The sequence below is a fragment of the Anser anser genome, assembly GCF_964211835.1.
Source record: "Anser anser genome assembly, chromosome: 11".
NCBI lineage: Eukaryota > Metazoa > Chordata > Aves > Anseriformes > Anatidae > Anser > Anser anser.
In genome coordinates, this window is record NC_139732.1 from 9,980,570 (window position 1) to 9,998,458 (window position 17,889).

General features: G+C 36.4%; 1 protein-coding gene and 1 long non-coding RNA gene across 22 annotated transcripts in view; one reads left to right on the plus strand and one right to left on the minus strand.

Moving 5' to 3' along the window:
• Positions 1 to 17,889, minus strand: part of LOC310905307 (leukotriene B4 receptor 1-like) — a gene marked incomplete at its 5' end in the record, with an annotated part of 128,334 nt that overhangs the window by 10,121 nt on the left and 100,324 nt on the right. For 5 of the 20 annotated variants that reach the window (XM_083851430.1, XM_083851429.1, XM_083851422.1 and 2 more), the window contains 2 exons: positions 6,483 to 9,052; positions 14,337 to 14,423. In XM_083851430.1, coding sequence (XP_083707556.1) covers positions 7,861 to 8,868 — 1,008 coding nt within the window. In that variant the 3' untranslated portion in view covers positions 6,483 to 7,860. The other 15 variants (XR_014588918.1, XR_014588919.1, XR_014588920.1 and 12 more) reach the window with 5 other exon arrangements.
• LOC310905311 lies at positions 9 to 15,848 on the plus strand. Of its 2 annotated transcripts, XR_014588936.1 has the most exons (4): positions 9 to 6,475; positions 8,098 to 8,235; positions 13,048 to 13,094; positions 15,715 to 15,848. It is a non-coding gene; the product is annotated as an uncharacterized lncRNA (long non-coding RNA). The 2 variants fall into 2 exon arrangements; XR_014588937.1 differs by lacking the exon at positions 15,715 to 15,848 and having other exon boundaries at positions 13,048 to 14,327.

Genomic DNA, 17,889 nt, shown 5'->3' on the forward strand with positions numbered 1-17,889 from the left:
TACATTAAATACAAAACAGAACTCTTTGTCCAGAATCATCAGGAAATCATCTTTTAAAACTGGTCATAAAATTATAGCATCTTAAAACTCCTGCCACACCAGTTGTTTCTATGACCACCTGCACCCCTGGTTTCCATTGGCCAGTTATAAATTGAGTAGAGAGGTATTTCTTTACTTTCACTGCCTTTTTTAGTATGATATCCCCCTATTTTCTTTTTGATAGAATGGATTGTCCTGAGTTCTAATTCTTACAGCTGTAAAGATGGAAATTTTCCATTTCCCAAGCCTCTTTTTATACAGGTTAAAATCCTTCTTCCTTATAGCAAAAAATATTATGGTTGTAAGGGATTATTTGGTATCATGTAAGCATTAATTACACATCCTGAATTAGTGTTTAAACCACATATTTTAGAGAGAGATAATTAACTGTTTGAAGCAGTTATGGTATTATAGAAAAGAGATAAATCTTTAGGTTTTCCTGTCATTGAATTCTTTAGTAATTACTATTCCTTTAACAGATCTCTTTGAAGAACTGAGTAAACTATAATGTTAATCAAAATATGGGAAGTTGCTGCTTAAGAGGCTAATCTTTTATGTTCTGATTCAGACAAATCAAATTGGTTTCCTCTCCCCCCCCTTTTTTTTTGTGGCCCACTTTACAAGAAAATGATGAACTCAGGCATGTTTCTACACCACAGTTGGAGCCTATAGCCAGGGATCAGAGACACCATTGTACTTATCCCCAAACAAGAATGATGGTGAGCTATTTTGCATGTGGAAAAGGGGAGAAGTTAAAAGAAAAAGTAGTAGTTTGGGCTAAAGCAGCAAAGGTGAAAAGTAAGCCTATTTTTACATTTAGCCTACAAGTATGGAAATACACTTACCCAACTTAAACCTTTGCATAAAAAGCAATTGAGGATAAACAAGTATTAATCAATGAATAATTTGAATTATTCTGTGTTTGTTCTTTGGTGTTTTAACTATTGCTGAGAATCAATCAGGAGTGCACTTACAGCCCTTAATGACCTTAATTAGCCCAACCTGAGAGCTCAAGCCCACAGGCCCAGAGGTCCATATAAACTCAGGCTTGGGCATTAATTCTCAAAGCTTGAGCTCTGTCATTGGGTTGCTTCTTTCCAGGTTTGTTTGTGCTTGGCCATGTAACTTGTTGATCTAGGCTCTGACTTGGGGCCTGACTATGTGGTTTTACCTTGGCCCTGACTGATCACTACAATCCTGCTGCATGATTGTTGGGCTGTATTTGACCCTGGTTACTCTTGGTAGACCCCACCCTGAACCTTATGTGCAAGCTGACTTTCCAGCTTGGCCCTCGGACTGACCCTGTTTATGTAACAGCGAACTACAGGAGCATTGACTGAATCTACAGAGAGAAAATCTCGATTTTATATCTTACTTTGGCTTTCACAGTACAGGTGAACTAAGCTGCCTAATATAAAATAGTGGTAATGCTATTTCTTTAGTGTAATGTACAGTGCAAGTTTTTGGGTGATCTAAATATTTAAGGAAAGACATGAGTAGAACCCTTCAGTTTATGACTTCTTCTTCCTCAAAGTGCTTAGAAGTTCTTTAGCAAAACCTGTTTCTTCTGATTCTGATCTTTTTAAAAGAAGGATCAGTCAATTAGTGCAATGCTATTCAATGTGACAAGTGTAAGAGGATTAAGCTGAGCCTTGTTCATAGAGATTCTAAAAGCATTACATACAGAAACTAAACATTGCAACAAAGAAAAAAAGGAATTTGGAACCAAATCTTTGTTTTCCACTTCATTCTTAGTGCTTCTTCTTTCTTCTTAAAGGTGAAATTTTTGTGGTTTTCTTATTGTGGGTATCTTCAAGAGTGCAAAAACTGTTCCTACGTTTATCACAATGAACTCAAGACCTTCTGAAACTTATTGGGAGCATCTCAAAATAACAAAAAACACTAGAAGTCAATACACTCACTTGGGATGAAATGTGAGCTACTCAAGTTCAAGTGTCAGCATCTAGCTCAACATGCCTAATAATGGTTTTGTTGAAAATAAGTTGTTTTCAATATTTTTTTTCAAAATAGTATCTTTTGAGGAAATTGTATTCTGTCAAAAATTCTCAGGCAACTTAACTTGTTCAATGCTTAACATAAATAAATGTAGGCTTGGGTTTCTGAAAGAGTAAGAGAAGAAACAACTCGATCACTCAGAAATGAATGGGACTTGGATGTTTAATATACTGTTGTGCTTTCTGTGAGCCTTTCTGCCTCAAAGACTTGAGTTGCAAAATATGGTTCATAACTGAAACAATGGGCAAAGTACCTAACTAGTTCTTTCAGTGACTTTATGAGTATTGAAATTAGGCCCAACTTTCAAAACGAGAGCCACATGGTGGCAGGAGAGAACAAGGGTTGTAAGAAGATTACTGTGACAAATGCTTCCTTCAGTTTTAACTATGCAATACTTCTCTGTTCTACAGCACCACTGAAGGTTCATGGCTATATTTTAAAATCAAATGGACATAAACGTAATTCATTAGTTACAATGTTTTAAAAATGGCCACAGCTTTGAATTTTCCAATATTACTCACTGAACTCAATAGGGAATTCTGCAGTGAATGTTAATATTGCAATAACAGCTTAAGTTATATAGTACAGTTAGGATATGAAACCTGCAAGATGTTTGTAGATTGTCTGTATTGCATCCCCTTATCATAATATGAGGTGTCTAAGACTAGAAGTGATTTTCTGATAGCTCTTTTCCTATTGCTACTCTTCTGGTGGCATACCTAGCATGTTACTGAGTGATACAACTGGCCAGAAATGGTAGTTCAAATTCATAATTCTCTGAAAGAAATATTTAGCCCTTCAATTTTTCATGTAATGTTACGTTGTGAACATGTCTGCTATTCAAATAAATAAAAATCTAGAACTTTCACTTTAAGTTCTACTAAGAACAGTCCAAACTACTAATCCTCTGGTTTAAGACCATCTAGGCATATTACTTCATGGACATCCATAATTAAAATACCTTAACGTTTCTGGATATCTCAATGAAGTTAACACAATTATCTAGCTAATTGCCAATGGTAACAGTGATGTATTTAGTTGTAAGCTTTGTTAGTATTTACATAACTGCAGCCCAAACTGGGGTGTGACCAGTCACTTTTCCAATCAAGATGCAGTTCAGGCAGCTGACTTCTATTAAATTAAGAATATTGTAAATTTTGCAGTTCTGGAAGAGTATAATCTTACTAATTCTTACAGAGTCGTGACTGTTTAATCTATACTGGAAGACCTTAGAGTATCCTTTGCATTAATTCTATCACTTAAATCACTTAAACTTTGCATATTCCATAAAAATAACTTTCTTTTAGTCTGAATCTTTAATTTATTTTAACCTAAATGAATAGAGTTAAAAATATTGAATTCTTACTAAAAACCACAGCATGACTTTTAAAATAACTGATTTAAGGCAAAAAAAGACATGAAGTAATCAAACAGGATATGGAGTCTATTATCTCTAAACCTATCAGTACAAGAATTCTTAGTACTTTTCTTAGCAATAGTGTTGTAAAGTTTCTGAAATCTTAGAGGCCATCATTGCAGCCCTGGTCACACCCAAATCTTCATGCTAACCGGAGCAGCATAAGCTACTCATCCCCTCAGAAGACAGGGTTATGACTTCAAACTGTATTTTATTGGGATATTTTTCTTTAACCTATTAACAAACAGTGGAGCTCAAACAGGAATTTTCTGATAATGCACAATTTTGGTGATTAATTGAACTGACAAACATTTACGAAAACCTGAAACTGCCTTACAATGTTTATTTCAATTCCTTCTCTATTCTTGCTGTGCACTCTTGAACTTCTCAATTTCATTCTAAGACCATATGCTTCTTTATAATCCAAATTGACTTATTTCTCTTGTTCTCCTACTCCAATCAATTATAAACCTTCACTTATTCTTTCCCCCTTCCTCATACATGCAGGAAAAGTAGTCCTACAAGAGCTGTAGGATATAAAGCCAGAGAAAAACTTCACCACTGTTAATATTCTCTAATTCTGTATCTTCTAAAGTATTTACTATTGATCAGACAGTTTCTTGAATGTGAGAACATTTGCACACCTATGTAGTCTCCATGCCATCTGTTAGCTTCCAGGTTCCTTAATTCCTTTCACTCCAGACCTGCATACACTTCCTTCTCTTTTAGTCCTGTTAATAGTAATCCTAACAGAGATCCATAACTGCACTCTCATCTGTCTTTCAGATGTCTCTTAACTTTTGCTCTACTTCTTTCTTCCCAGTCAGTGTTCTGCCGATTTCATTAAAGAAACAATTTTGTTTCTTTAGTACAATGCAGTTGCCTGATTTCTACCTGAATACAAGGATCTTTGATTTCTTGTGTCACCTCTTAAATTGAGTTGCCTCTGAATATCCACAAAGCTCCACTGTTTTAATGCAGGCCTCTATAACTATTTTACCATAATGCTTAGAAAAAGACTTTTGATGTCAGCAGGCAATAAAAGTAAGACCTGTTAGACTGATATTTTCCTTTGTTATTTTTTTTACCCTTATTGTATATTGGCTATGCATGAATTAAAAATGCTTCACTGTCTCCTTCAATTCTGCTAATACATAATGAATTCCCTTTATGCAGCACAATCCTACTGCAGTATAAGTAATAAATTCCTGCTGCATACCCATGGAATGTTTACACCAAGTTTCAGGCTGGGTAAGACTTTCAAGTTAGAGATTAATGTTAAAAGATTATTAATTTTGACAAACAAATGAGAAACTCAAAGCATCTGGAATCTTTTTGTGCCTCCCAGCACACAATGTTCTGAGCAGTGTTGCATTGACTCCACATAATGTTCCCTGTACCTCAGGGTAATTTGAGGTGTTTTGACTCAGGTGACTGAAGTGGCCCTCTCTTAGCACAGCCTTCCCCCTTGCTGTGTCATGAGAAATAGCTGGACGCTGAAACCACAGAGACAGACTTCATAAACACAGAATTGGGAAGTAAGAAAACAAATGAGGAACTCAAGTGAGATGAAACCTCATTTTTCACAGATGGAACCAGAACTGTCTGAGTATTGCAAGATTTTACCAGTACTCCAGCTATACTTGGAGACTACTCCAAGTCACTGCTTTGAACTATCTTAAGCAATCAAGGAAAGCATTTTCTATCAAGCTTCCAATATAATCTTCAGCATTGATATGTAATGTAGTTGACAGGAGTCATGAGGTATCACTATCATAAGATGCAGTGTTTCAGACCAAATCTATGCCAAGTCTTAGGGCTTGGCTGGGATTCAGTGTTTTAGGAGACAAGAATATCCAATGTCTGCTGACCGAATGGGCCTGTTGGAATCCCTGTAGTTCTGTGATAGCACATGTTAGTATAGATGGAGTGATAAATGTTGCTGCATTGACAGGCCTGTTGTGTATCTGTTAAAGAAAGAAGCAGTCAGCCAGGTCATCACCTTATACATCTACATCGACTCGTGGATCTAGTTACAGCATTCTATTTAGAACTGTCTTACCTAATCATCTCCCTAGAATGCATTTACTGATCTGGGGATGTTATTTGTTCCCTTTTTAAAATTTACAGATGCTGTGGAGGATGCAACTTGAGCAATAAAGTTCACTTGTGTGAGTGACAAGTAAAAAAAAAAAAGAACAAACAAACAAAACAACCACCCTAACCCATTATTCCATACCCGTTGATTAAAAAAACAAGCCCACAGCAGTAGATAGTGTTGTGATCTCCTTTTAGTTTGTCCTGGGTAAGGCATAGTTGGCATAAGGCATTTAACATGCAGTGAATGCTCCTGGAAGGCTTATTTAAGAGGAAATGGCACCAAAAGAAATGACTTCATTCATGAGATAGACGATGCACACACACAAATGACTAAAGGGTTTAGCCTGTTTCCTAAGACTGATGATAGCTAGATGTAGGACAGAGTGACAGAAAATTCCAGTCAAGTAGCTTGTACTGAAGCTTGTCTGGGCCTTTTCCCATCTCTAAGTTGCAAAGTGCTTGGTTTCTCGTGGCCTAGGACTCTAGCTCAGTTACATTATTTGTGTGCTTATTACCTCTCTATCGGTTCGGTGCTATTATGGAATAATGAGTGACTGTTATTTCAAGAACATATTGGGAAATACAGCTTTGCTTTTTTTATACAGTAGTTAACTAAAGTTATTGTTTTTATTGTGAGATACTGTTACTTTGCTGTTAGCATATTAAATATAGCAATTAAGGAGTCATTATTAGGGTGAAAAAGTAGTGAGTGGGTGGGGTATAGTTCTAAGGGATTTCATCTGCTTCTTACTCTGCTGTAAACAAGGTCTTGCTAAGGTTTTCTTTCCTTTTACCTCAGTAAAGGAGCCCTATTGATGAGAAGTCCTCTGTGGTGTGGTTTCATAACAAGCAGGAATAACAAATACTCATGCAAAATTTCAAGAAATATTCTAATATTACCAGGTAAGGATTTTTACTTCCCTGTCTTTATTCTAGTTTACAAACTGAAGTAATACAACTCAAATATCCTTGGTTGTTATGTAATCAGTTCTTGAAAATGAAGTTCTAGTTAGTCTCTTGTATTTTCTTTGTAAATATGAGTTACAATAGCTATCAGCAACTGTTCAAAACACAATGTACAGGATGTTACAATAATAATATGGTAAGTCTTAGTAATCAGTAGTTATATTCATCTTATTACAAATCATTGATTTAAAAATAAGCAAAAGTAAGTATAAAAATGTCAAGCATGATTGAAATTTTTAAAAAAAAAAGCACACACAAAAAAACAATAAAGCTTCAAAAGCAAACACTTGGTGCCATGCATTTTTTTCACAGGGAGTTTGCATGCATTCACAAAACTAAAACAAGTTCCTTGCAAGCCCTAAGTTTTTTGTTTCTTAAAAGCGAAATACACTATTCTAGAAGAGAAGACAAAATAATGCTTTTATGCGCAAGATGAAATTCTTAAGATATTAGGCACTTTGTACTGCTCCCATAACTTTCTCACAGGTTAAAAAAATATCAAGGATCTCTACTTCCCTTCCCCTGGGATCTGATCCAATTCATCCATAATCTAATAGACATCTTGGGAGCTTAACTAAATCAGACTTTTTGAGGTTACTCACAGTATGTATATTTGATATATCAGTAGTTTCCACTAACATATGCAATATATTTGAAATCAAATATAGCATGAGGTCTCTATTTGTCATAAACCACAGAATTCTTGTACCTTTTTCTGAAAAGGCATGTCACATTTCATATTTTACTTAAGATGCATTAGCATAAGATACTTCAGTAAATGAGTTTGTGTAAACAACCCTTGTTATTCTCAAATCTAAACAAAGTCCTGAATAAAAAGTTTTGTTTTCCATCTACAAAAAAGTTTTTATGTATTGTAAATATTCTTAAAATCCATTCATATCCATATCAAGAATCTAAGCATGCTCATTTAGAACTTCGGATTATATTTATGGATTTTTTGAGCATTTCAAATCTTCTTCCAGACAAACTTTTTAAGTTTTAAATTTCCAAATCTTGTTTTCCACATAAATGCCTTTTCTAGAAATCACAAATAGTTGTAATGGAAAATAAAAATTTTGTATTCCTTATACTTTAAGCTTCTATCCATCTTGCTTCTCAGCACCGGTGAAACTGATTTTGTGACGTGGATACCAGGTTAGGAACCAAACAAGGTTGTCACTGCCAATTCTTTTGTAACACACACAACCTGAATTGTCTCTAGCATCCCCTGGACTACCTGGAAAACAAAACTGACTACTAGGTGAAAGGACTACTGAATGAATGCCCCAGAAACCCATTGCTCACGAAGTCTATGCTCTTTGTTAGAGATTCTCTGTGCCTGCTGTAATAGTTTCTTGCTTGGTTACAGAAGAAATCTTTTTCTTGTCTTCCTCTGTTACAGTCTGACTCAACTGTTCAAACAGCTTTGATATCTTGGCAAATCTCAGGTGATTCTGGAATTTTCGTGCAGCAAAAGCATAAAGTAGAGGGTTAATACAGCTACTGATAAATACAAGTGCTCCGGAGACGTACTCTCCTTTGTCTATAATTTTTTCCAGTGCCAAATATATTTCATTAGAGTCTTCTATCTGAACTGAAATAATATCTAGGATGTTAAAGAGATGATGTGGGAACCAGCATAAAAAGAATGCCACCACTATGCTGGTAATGAGCCTTTCTGATCGCTGCTTTGATTGGTAAGTCATTTGTCTTATTCTTTTTGCAACACACACATAGCAAGTGCATATAATTAAAAAAGGAACTACAAAACCTGCAAGAGTCTCCAGCAAAAGATATGACACTTTCTGTCCAGTAGTAGAGTAGTTGCGACATGTGCACTGTAGTCCACCGTTGATTTCATCTGTCTCTTGGAATGGAATAATAGTAACGCCAAAAGCAATGGACAGGAACCAAATGAGGAACATGATTACAAAAATATTTTCTTTTGTTTTGTACCTTTGCATTGTGAAAGGGTAAAACACAGCCATTAGTCTCTCCAAGCTCAGTGCTGTAATTAGAAATATACTAGCATACATGCTGCAGTAAATCATGAAGACCAGTATTTTGCAGAACACGATTCCAAAAACCCATGAGTCAGCAAAGGAGTAAATCCAGATTGGCAAAGTGATCAGTATGAGGATATCTGCAATGGCCAGGTTCAAGATCAGCAGGACTGAAGGAGTTACTTGCTTCATTTTTGTACAAACAGTCCAGATGACAATGCAATTTCCAGGGGTCCCAATAATAAATGACAAGCTCAGTATCATGCAGACTACCAACTTCACAGCATTCCATGTCAAGTCGGTGCTGACTTCCTCAGCTTCACTCATTCCAGAAATTTTTCAGTTCTTTTCAGGTGCTAATATCCTTGGCGCTTTGCACTCTGAAAGTTTTGATTCTGAAACTGTCAGCAAACAACTTGAGAGAAACTTCCCTAACTGATATTCTGTAGACTTGTATGGCATGTGACCTCACATCCTAATGCTCACAAACGTCTGACCGCATGTGTTCCTCCTGTTTAGGAAAACAGTATGTCTTTTTGCATGCAGAGCACAAATAAAAATAGTGTTGTCCCTGACTTTGCTCTTAATTATACATGCATCACAGCAGATTTTAAAGCATGGAGGTGGTCTTTCAAAAGTCTCCCTATTTTAAGAAGCCTGCTACTTGGTTAAAGCTACTGGTCTAACCAACAGCTATGAGGAGGAAAAAAATTGTCCTTTTGCTACTTTACTTTTGTTTCTGTGAATATGTCAACATTCTATTTTAAGACAAAAAGACTGAAGGGTGGCAGATAAACCAAAAATGTGCATTAAATGTTTGACATGAAATAGCATTTTAGAGCATGAAACATTATTATACCGTCTACCTTCATGTAATTATTATTTTTTTTTTAATTCAGCAGAAAACAGTTGATCTTGATCATGCTTTGGAAGTACGCTGACATAGAGGAAATCAGCTTTTGTAGTGAGATTGTACATGTACAATGAAGTGGGACGGAGCTGTAATTCTAATCATAGAATCATTAAGGTTGGAAAAGACCTTCATGATCATCTGGTCCAACCATCACCCTACTACCAATGTCACTCAGTGCTCTGGGAAAATGCAGTTCTTTAGCTAAACAACCACCACCAGAATAGTCTGGGTGTAATGTTAGGAGGAAATGGTCTGTGTCTCAGAAAATATATGATTAGGTTGTCCTACTGCGCCAGCAATGGGCTATGACTTTATCTCCTAGGGAACTTGGTAGTTAGTGCAGTATTCAAATCCTGTGTGAATCAAAAGTTCTTAAAAATAAATAAATAAATAAATCTTTGTCTGGCCACAGATTATGGAAATACTGTCTTACTCGAGTGTCAGAACATCTTATTTTTAAGTCTGGTTCCAAATAATTAAAGGAGGAACCAAAACAGCAGCACCAACAAAAATGGGCAAGAGTCACAGAAGTGAAACTAGAAGAGTATTTTATGTAAAATAAGCACAGAAAAAATGAAATATGCATAGCACAATCTATTAAATTTTAAATTGTGATACAGATTATTTCATTAAATGTTGAGGTAGATTTTTACAAACCTGGCAAATGTAGTACATAACATTAAGAAGTATCTTCCAAAATGGGAAAAGGATTGCAACACCTCCTCCCAACCCCAAATCGGCTTAGCTGTTTTTGATCTCGTAAGAGTATAATGAGATCAACTGCAAATCCAGAATAACTCCACTGAAGTCAAGAATATTTTTTTCAAAACGCTCTTTGTGTAATTGATATTTTAATTTGGGTTTCATCATATGATTCCAGTTCCTTTAATTTTTTTACTGCATGTAGTACCAATTGGGTAGGGGAAAACCCAAATCAATTGTGTATATTCTAAAGGGAATTTCTGAAAATCCACTAATAAAAGGAAGTGGTGGGCAATGTCTCTTCTTCTAATGAAATCACCTTCGTACACATTCTTTGGGGGGGCTTTTTATTTACTTATTGCCAGTGGTATATCCAGATTGAAATACATTGCAGATACTTAAAAAAAAAAAAATCAAGGAGAGTTGCTCAGCACCTCTGTAAGATTTTCTTCTTCAAAACTTTATTTTTGGTGGCAAAAAGCAATTGTCCATAAAAATAGGTTGTATCAGAATTGGTATAGTTCTAATCCAGTGACATATGGATCTGGTTGTACTTTGAAGCACCTGTCCTTATATTTTTCAGAAACATATTTCCCCCACTTCAGTTGAAGCTTGCTTGCCAGATGGTCTCTGCCTCAGGCTGTATCTTTCATTTAAACAAGAAACCAGATGAATCTCAGCATTGCAGGAATAGCGTGGGATTTCTCTTTCCAAACAGATCCCAGACAGGTGTTGAAATGCTGAGATTGCCTGAGTAACATTCTGAAGACAGGCTTTTAGATTTAATAATAAAGGTATTGGAGATAACATTAGCTAAGGACTGTGTTTTTGAAGCGCTCTATGTGGTTGTTGGGTCACTACAAAAAGTTCAGACTCATTTTAGGACATCTTTAATGATCTCTAAAAGTGACTGCTATTTGTTGAATTTACCTTAGTAGGACACAAACTTTATGGGAAATTTAACAGGTATTTCCATTAGCAATGTAGTATGTTCAATAACATGCTGAACACAACAGTGATTAAACAAGTCAGTATCTCAGTCATCCTAGTGACCAAGTGTGGTAGAGTTTTTAATGTATAAACATGCCCCTGGACTTCTGCCCTCATAAACACTGGTCTAATTGTATTAACAGTAATGAAGTTAGGCTGCATTTCTGTGTTTAAAAGATAAAAGTCTAAATATGTAAGTTTTGTGTACATGCATATTATATATGCTTTCCATATGTAATGCAATAGTGCAGTCATGAACATGAGAAACTTTCTGTTAAGTGTGTTACCCTTAGATTGGCATATAATTTCTGAAAACATTCAAAAATTGAGAAAGTCTGTGCTATTGCTAAGAAACATTCTGAATTTAATTTGTTGTGGTTTAAGTACAAGGGAGGTGTTTCATTTGCCCACGTTATGTTTCTTCATACACATGAGCTTCCCTCTGGTGGATAGTCTGTAGTTTGCACCACCACTGGGCATTTTTAGACAGCTAATGTGTTTGAGCTGCTACACTGAAATGATAATTGATACTTCCAGCTTTTGCATACTTACACTAAGAATCAGAATTTCACTCCAAGATGCTGAGTCTTTGGGTTAACATCCTCTGCTCTAAGCACATCCACCCTTCCATGCATTAAGAGCATGTCTGTAACAATTTACAGAATAGCTGATGCATGGGAAATATGTATTATGCATAACTTGTATGAAGAACAGTCCCAAAAATGCTTTTAAAATTCTTTCCAAGTGTCGTCTTCAGAAAGATCCACTGGATGTTTGGCTATAAAGCAATTGCTGGTGAAAGAATAGCAAGTATCATGTTTCTGCTGAGAGGATGGAAACCAATGTCAGCAACCTTGTTTGCCTGATGATTCTGAAGGAAGTTCCTAGTCTAAACCCTTTTGTTCTTCAGCCACTGAAAGAAGATAGCATTTGCAGGATAGATACAGCTGTCCTACAACAAATGCAGTTCAATGGTGTTATAAATGACAGTGTGAAAGTCACATGACACCTTGATCAGAAAATTACGGGCTACTCCATTCTCTAAGCTAGGGTAAATTGATGTGGTTTGCCAGTGTAAAGTTGATTTACATGTTGCTTTCCTGATGAGGGTCTCCTATATAAATGGGATCCTATGGTGCGCAGCATGTCTCCACTCTGTAATTACTATAAAGGAAAGCGTAATGCAGGAAAAGACACTTATTAAACATTTCTAGGCTCTTGCAAACAGTGTTTGCAATAGCAGCCCATGATGCAGCAAGTACAAATGAGAACACTCTCAGTGCTTCTTCATCACCAGGCAAAATACCTTAATGAAGAGCTACCTTGGGATCAGCTCCAGAATGTAATGAAAGATGTGTACCTTGCACTATAAATAGAGAATTTGTAACATTCTGTGCTGTGTTGTTAACTGGTCTTCTAATAATGATATTACAAAATAACTCCTACCCAGCTCAGTAGCAAATAACAATGGTTTAATACAACTGGCCAGAGAAAAGAATTCCTGTGCATTGCATTCAGGAAAACTGTTGTAGAGCTCATGATAACAGGAGTGGTTATAGAGGCACACTGTACGTGCATTCTTACATATTAGTACTTACACATGCTTACATGCTTACATATTAGTACCTTTCTTACTGTAACAGAACAATCATGAACAATCTGAATATGTTGCCAGCGATTGTGAAACTATCAGATTAAATGCTGAAATATTATCCTTGTGCAACCAGACATACTAGGCTCATGAGAGTAGAGGCCCTAATTAAGGAGGTACTGAGGGTCTATATTTATAAGTCTGAATACAAGCAGAAATATGAGTAACAATTATGTAGAGATTTTGGAAAAACTTAGAGTATCTTTTCTCAATACTATGAATGTATATTCTTTAATTTGCTATTATTCAGAGTACAAGCTCTCAAACAGTAAAAGTATGGTTTTGCTGTACTCAAAGGTAAGACTTTGGTCTGTGTTTACATCAGCAGTCACTAAGCTGCTATGTACGTAAAATGTTGCTATCCAAAATCCTTATCTATCTGAGCGTATATAGCACCACAATTGCTACTGAGTAAATCAAATGCAAATGCATTATTTACACACTCCTCCTTTTATGAGTAATAAATTACCGATGACAAATACTGCTTAGATGACTTGCTACCAAAAGTTACTTGATTTTTCTCTATCTAAATGTACTGTAATTTCTACCTTGTTTGGGGTTTCATGTAAATGTTGTATTACTGTAGCATTCGTGTCTCTGAAATTCAGCAATGCAATTAAAGTCCTCAGATCATCTTAGTTGATTAAAAAAAATGCTGTATTTTGTGCCGTACATGTGCTGCAGCAACAGACGGTAGCTGTTGTTCTGCATGCAGGCTAGGTATATATTATTTCCTACAGTATACTTTTTTGTAAAGGGATCTGTCCATGTAGTTACGTATTTTCAACAGAGGGTGGCACTGAAGAACCATTTATTGTTTCATTGCCTACTACTGCAGATGCGGGGGGTGTAGCCAGTGTCTGTAAACAGGGCAGACAATGTACAAGTTCAAGCCTGAGACCTGTAAAACTAACTGGCATGAAAAGGTTAGATGATTGCAACTTAAATTTCAATACTGTAGATAACATTTTCTAGATAAGCTTCCTAGTTGTTTCTATCTTGCAGATGTTTTTTCTATATATTCTTAAAATTCTAGCTCTTAGTGCTGTTTTGAACTACATGACCATTTCCAATTGTGTAATATGTAACTAACACAATGTCAGTCCTGCCATGAAAATAACTTGGCATCTTATTTAATTTTCTATGTCTCTGAAGCAACAACCTTGGAAAGTTTAGCAATGATTCAAACAATACTGTCTTTAGTGTAATTTACATTAGCATGTTCCTTGTCTTTTTGAAAAGCAGTCCAAACTGTGTTCTCTCATGTTGTGAAACAACCCTGCTCAGCAGATCTGAACAGCTTAAGAGCTTTAACTCCTTTAATACATTAAGCGTTGAGCCATTACCTCTAGTGTGATACAAAGCCCTGGTTTTGTGGCCTTTTGTCAGGAATCTGGTCAACTGTGCTGAAAGTATAAAGACTGTACTCATTTTATGAGAAACACAATAATTTTCTCCTGCCCTGTAGCAGCTGCCATAGGTGTGTTAGACACTTGTAGAGCAATACGTAAGCCCTAAGTCACTTAGTAATTAACATACCTGGCATGTTGTTCTGCACGGCCAGAGAGAAGCTAGCGCATTGTACTGTGCTACTGTTCAGAATGATCTTGTCCAAGAATTCTTATTCTGAAATAAAAAGCAGCAAGGATTGATTCTGAGATGCTACACACAGCTACAGTTACAGCTATTTACTAAGCTTACACATCATATATTGAATGGAAAACATGTAAAATATGCCATGTTTAGGCACTGGCAACTTGCTATCATTCTGCAATGTTATCTGTTGCCCCTATAGGACTTTCATTTAATATTAGAAATGTCTGTGAATAATGATGGCTTTTCCAGTGTTTTCACTGGCAGAAAGTGCTGGCGTGCTGGCACTTATAATAAAACTATTCACTTAGAGTTATGATCAGTAGAACAGAGGGGATTTTCTTGGTTAAAAATCTAATTATTCATAGATTTTAATAGAATGTAAGGCTCTATTAGACTCCAAAGTCATCTGACCTCATATTTGACTTTAGCCTAATAACATGATCTGGATTTAGGCATGCGTATTATGTTCTAGTGTTGAGTTAGATCAAAAAGTCCTTTTAGCCCAGTGCTTTTTCTCGGACAGCAGCAAAAAGGAGGTATGCAGGGAAGCCTCTAAGAACAAGCCAAATTTGACTATACTTGTCCCACACTCTCTTGCTTTTAGCTGATTAGAGCTGAGAAATTTCCTGAACCACATATGGTTTTTGTGCATTTAAAAGCTTTGTGGTCAACTCCTCTGTAGACTTGCAAAGTCTATGCTTGAACTCGTGTACTTTTAGCATCAACAACACACAGCAGCAAGAAGTTCTGCAGCTTTTATACACTGTGTGAAGAATAACCTCCTCTTATTTGCTAGTCTCCTGTTAGCTTCATCTGGTTTCCCACATCTGTATGTCAGAAGAAATAGCCAATAGCTGATCCCATTCATCCTCTCTATAGCCCTTATTTGACTGAACCCCCAAATCTACCATTTCTTACTTCCAGACTGAAGCATTCTTTCATACACAATAAAGTCCTATATAGAAACCATTCCATACTTTTCATTGTCTCTGTTGCTTTCCTCCCTTAATCCAGGTGTTTTATATTCCCTTTGAAACAGGTGAACAGACTAGTTCTGAAATGTAAGAGTTTAGCAGACTGAACTGCAGTGTGTAGAAGGAGAATGAGAGAAACCAAGCTATGCAGGAGTCCCAGATCCCTCTTCTCAACCCTGCTGATTTCACCGTTACTGTGTAAAAAGGAATCTAGTTTGGCTGTCTATACTTAAACTGTCAACATTTTTTTTCTTTTTCTTTCCTTTTTTTTTTTTTTTTTAATTTGCATTTAGTTTAGTTCATGGGAATCTCAGACATGATCACTGTCTTTTTGTTTTTCCCCTCAGTGCCAGTCTGTACTCCAGCATTTAGAAGACTTCATTCCAAAGGTCACTGTCATTCTTTCTTCAATTACTCCAGATGCTCCATGGTCATAGAGGTCCTGGTGCGATACAATTACCTTGTCATCTGTAAACCATTGACTGTCCTCTGTCTAGTAGATCTTTGTACCTTGCTTTGCTGTGTGTCCTAGTCTGTACTTAAACCAGTAAAGGTCAAGTATTGTTTGAATATGCCGTTATTCTGCACTGCATGAAAGATGCTTTTAATTTTGTATGCTAGTTTTCTTGTCAGCTTTGTGTTTTGAGTCATGCCTGTGTAGGATTCATTTAGTCCTCAATGGTATTGAACAGTACCTCTTTAAAATCTGCTTTTTTCCCCCCCCCCCAGCAACTTACATGTGACTACTTTTATCATGATTGCTGTTTTCCTGTCTTTTGAGTTGCTACGTATTTACCACATTGTGTGGTATCTGACCGCATCATTGCTCAAACTATTGCTACAGCTCTGCTGCATTGGTTCCCCTCTGTATTAGCTGGATGTACTTCATACTGGTATAGCGAAATATCCCCATACAGAGTTCTGGTCCTTGGCACGTTTTGAGGTCTGTTACTGAGTGAACAACAGAGCACATTATAGGGAAACCACGGCTACGGCTCTTGCTAGACTCAAAGCTCTGGCTCAGGGGAGTTGTCCCCCATCGGCTCCCATTTGCAATTTAAATTGCAGATCACAGATCCAGTCAGAAACATCCAAGTTCTAGTCCTCAGATTCAAGTTTTGAACAATGTTAGGCTGAATTCCTAGTTTAGCAGATTGGCTAGGCTATCGCTGATAATAATGTAATCCTATATTCTATACAAGGTTACACAGACATCAAGAAATTGACTCTCCAAAGAAAATAAAAACAGAATTTAAACAAACATTTGAACAGAACTAAAATTTTGAAAATTGATAACCCGTGTTATCTGAGAACAGTCATCTTCTGTGAGCACAGAAGAAAAAAATCAGTACTGTTTAGCAGCTTGCCATAATGAGGAAATATCTAAGACAGGAAGGTAGAAGCTTTGAGAGAATTGTTTTCCCCAGCTAATCAAGGCATCTTTGCAGCCTGCAAACACAGCAAAGCTTTTTTCACAAGCTATGCTAGGATGAGGCTCAAGTAGAAGAGTTCACATTCCCTCATAATGCTATATCTTTTAACAGGAAATCATGAGGCCAACTTATCTGCCACATGAAAGCTCAGATACTTTTTGCTTTCAGTAGAAAAATTGTTTTTATGTCACATGATAGCAGTATTCATTTTCTACCACTTCTTCAGCTTGTAATTTGAATTCTCTGGCTTCTTCGCTTTCAGCTGCCGAACACTGATAGCCAAATGACTTCCACCATACCATGAAGAAACTCTTTGGAGTGTTTGTTATTCTAGTAACATATTTAAAACCTAGCATGGTAGCAACATTTACAGCATCTCAAGCTGTTTATAGCATATTCGTTAAAACGTTGTCCTAGCACATCTATTTTCTCAAAGTCCTATGACAAGGCAGTCTTTGGCAAGCTTCTCCTTTCTTTCTAACATGTCCACAAATAGCTCTAAAATATAATTTGAAGCTTAAAACATGACAGGTTAGTTCACTGACCCCTGCTCAAAATGCACTTCATTCACTGTTAATCCCCCCTAAAAGGGGGATTAAATGTAATGGTGGAATTTTATTAAAATTGTCTGCTGTTATAGTCATTTGAAGTTTCAGACGCTGAACAGCCCTGTAAAACTCAAGCTTGAAATTGGAATCGTGCATTATTGGCTATAATCTTTCCTACATTGAGGGGATTGTTGGGAAGAGAGGATGTTAATCTGAGGATGGACCAGCATTGTGATGTGAAGTATCAGCACTTTGGCTTCCAAGGTTTATGCATATAGAGCATTCCATGATAGAAGTTTAACCTATGTTTGTGTTTGATGCTAACCCCTGTGACCAAAAATCCTGAGATGCGAAGTTTTCATGGAACAGGAGACTGTAAGATTGGGTCATTTTTTATTCTTTGATCATTGATCTTGACCATTTGATTAAGAGAACTATCGAGATAATTGTCCTGATCTAATTTTGATGCTAGTTATGGTCTGAGCAGAAGGATTAGAATAACCTTCCCCAGTCCCTCCAACCTTAATTTTCCTATGATTTT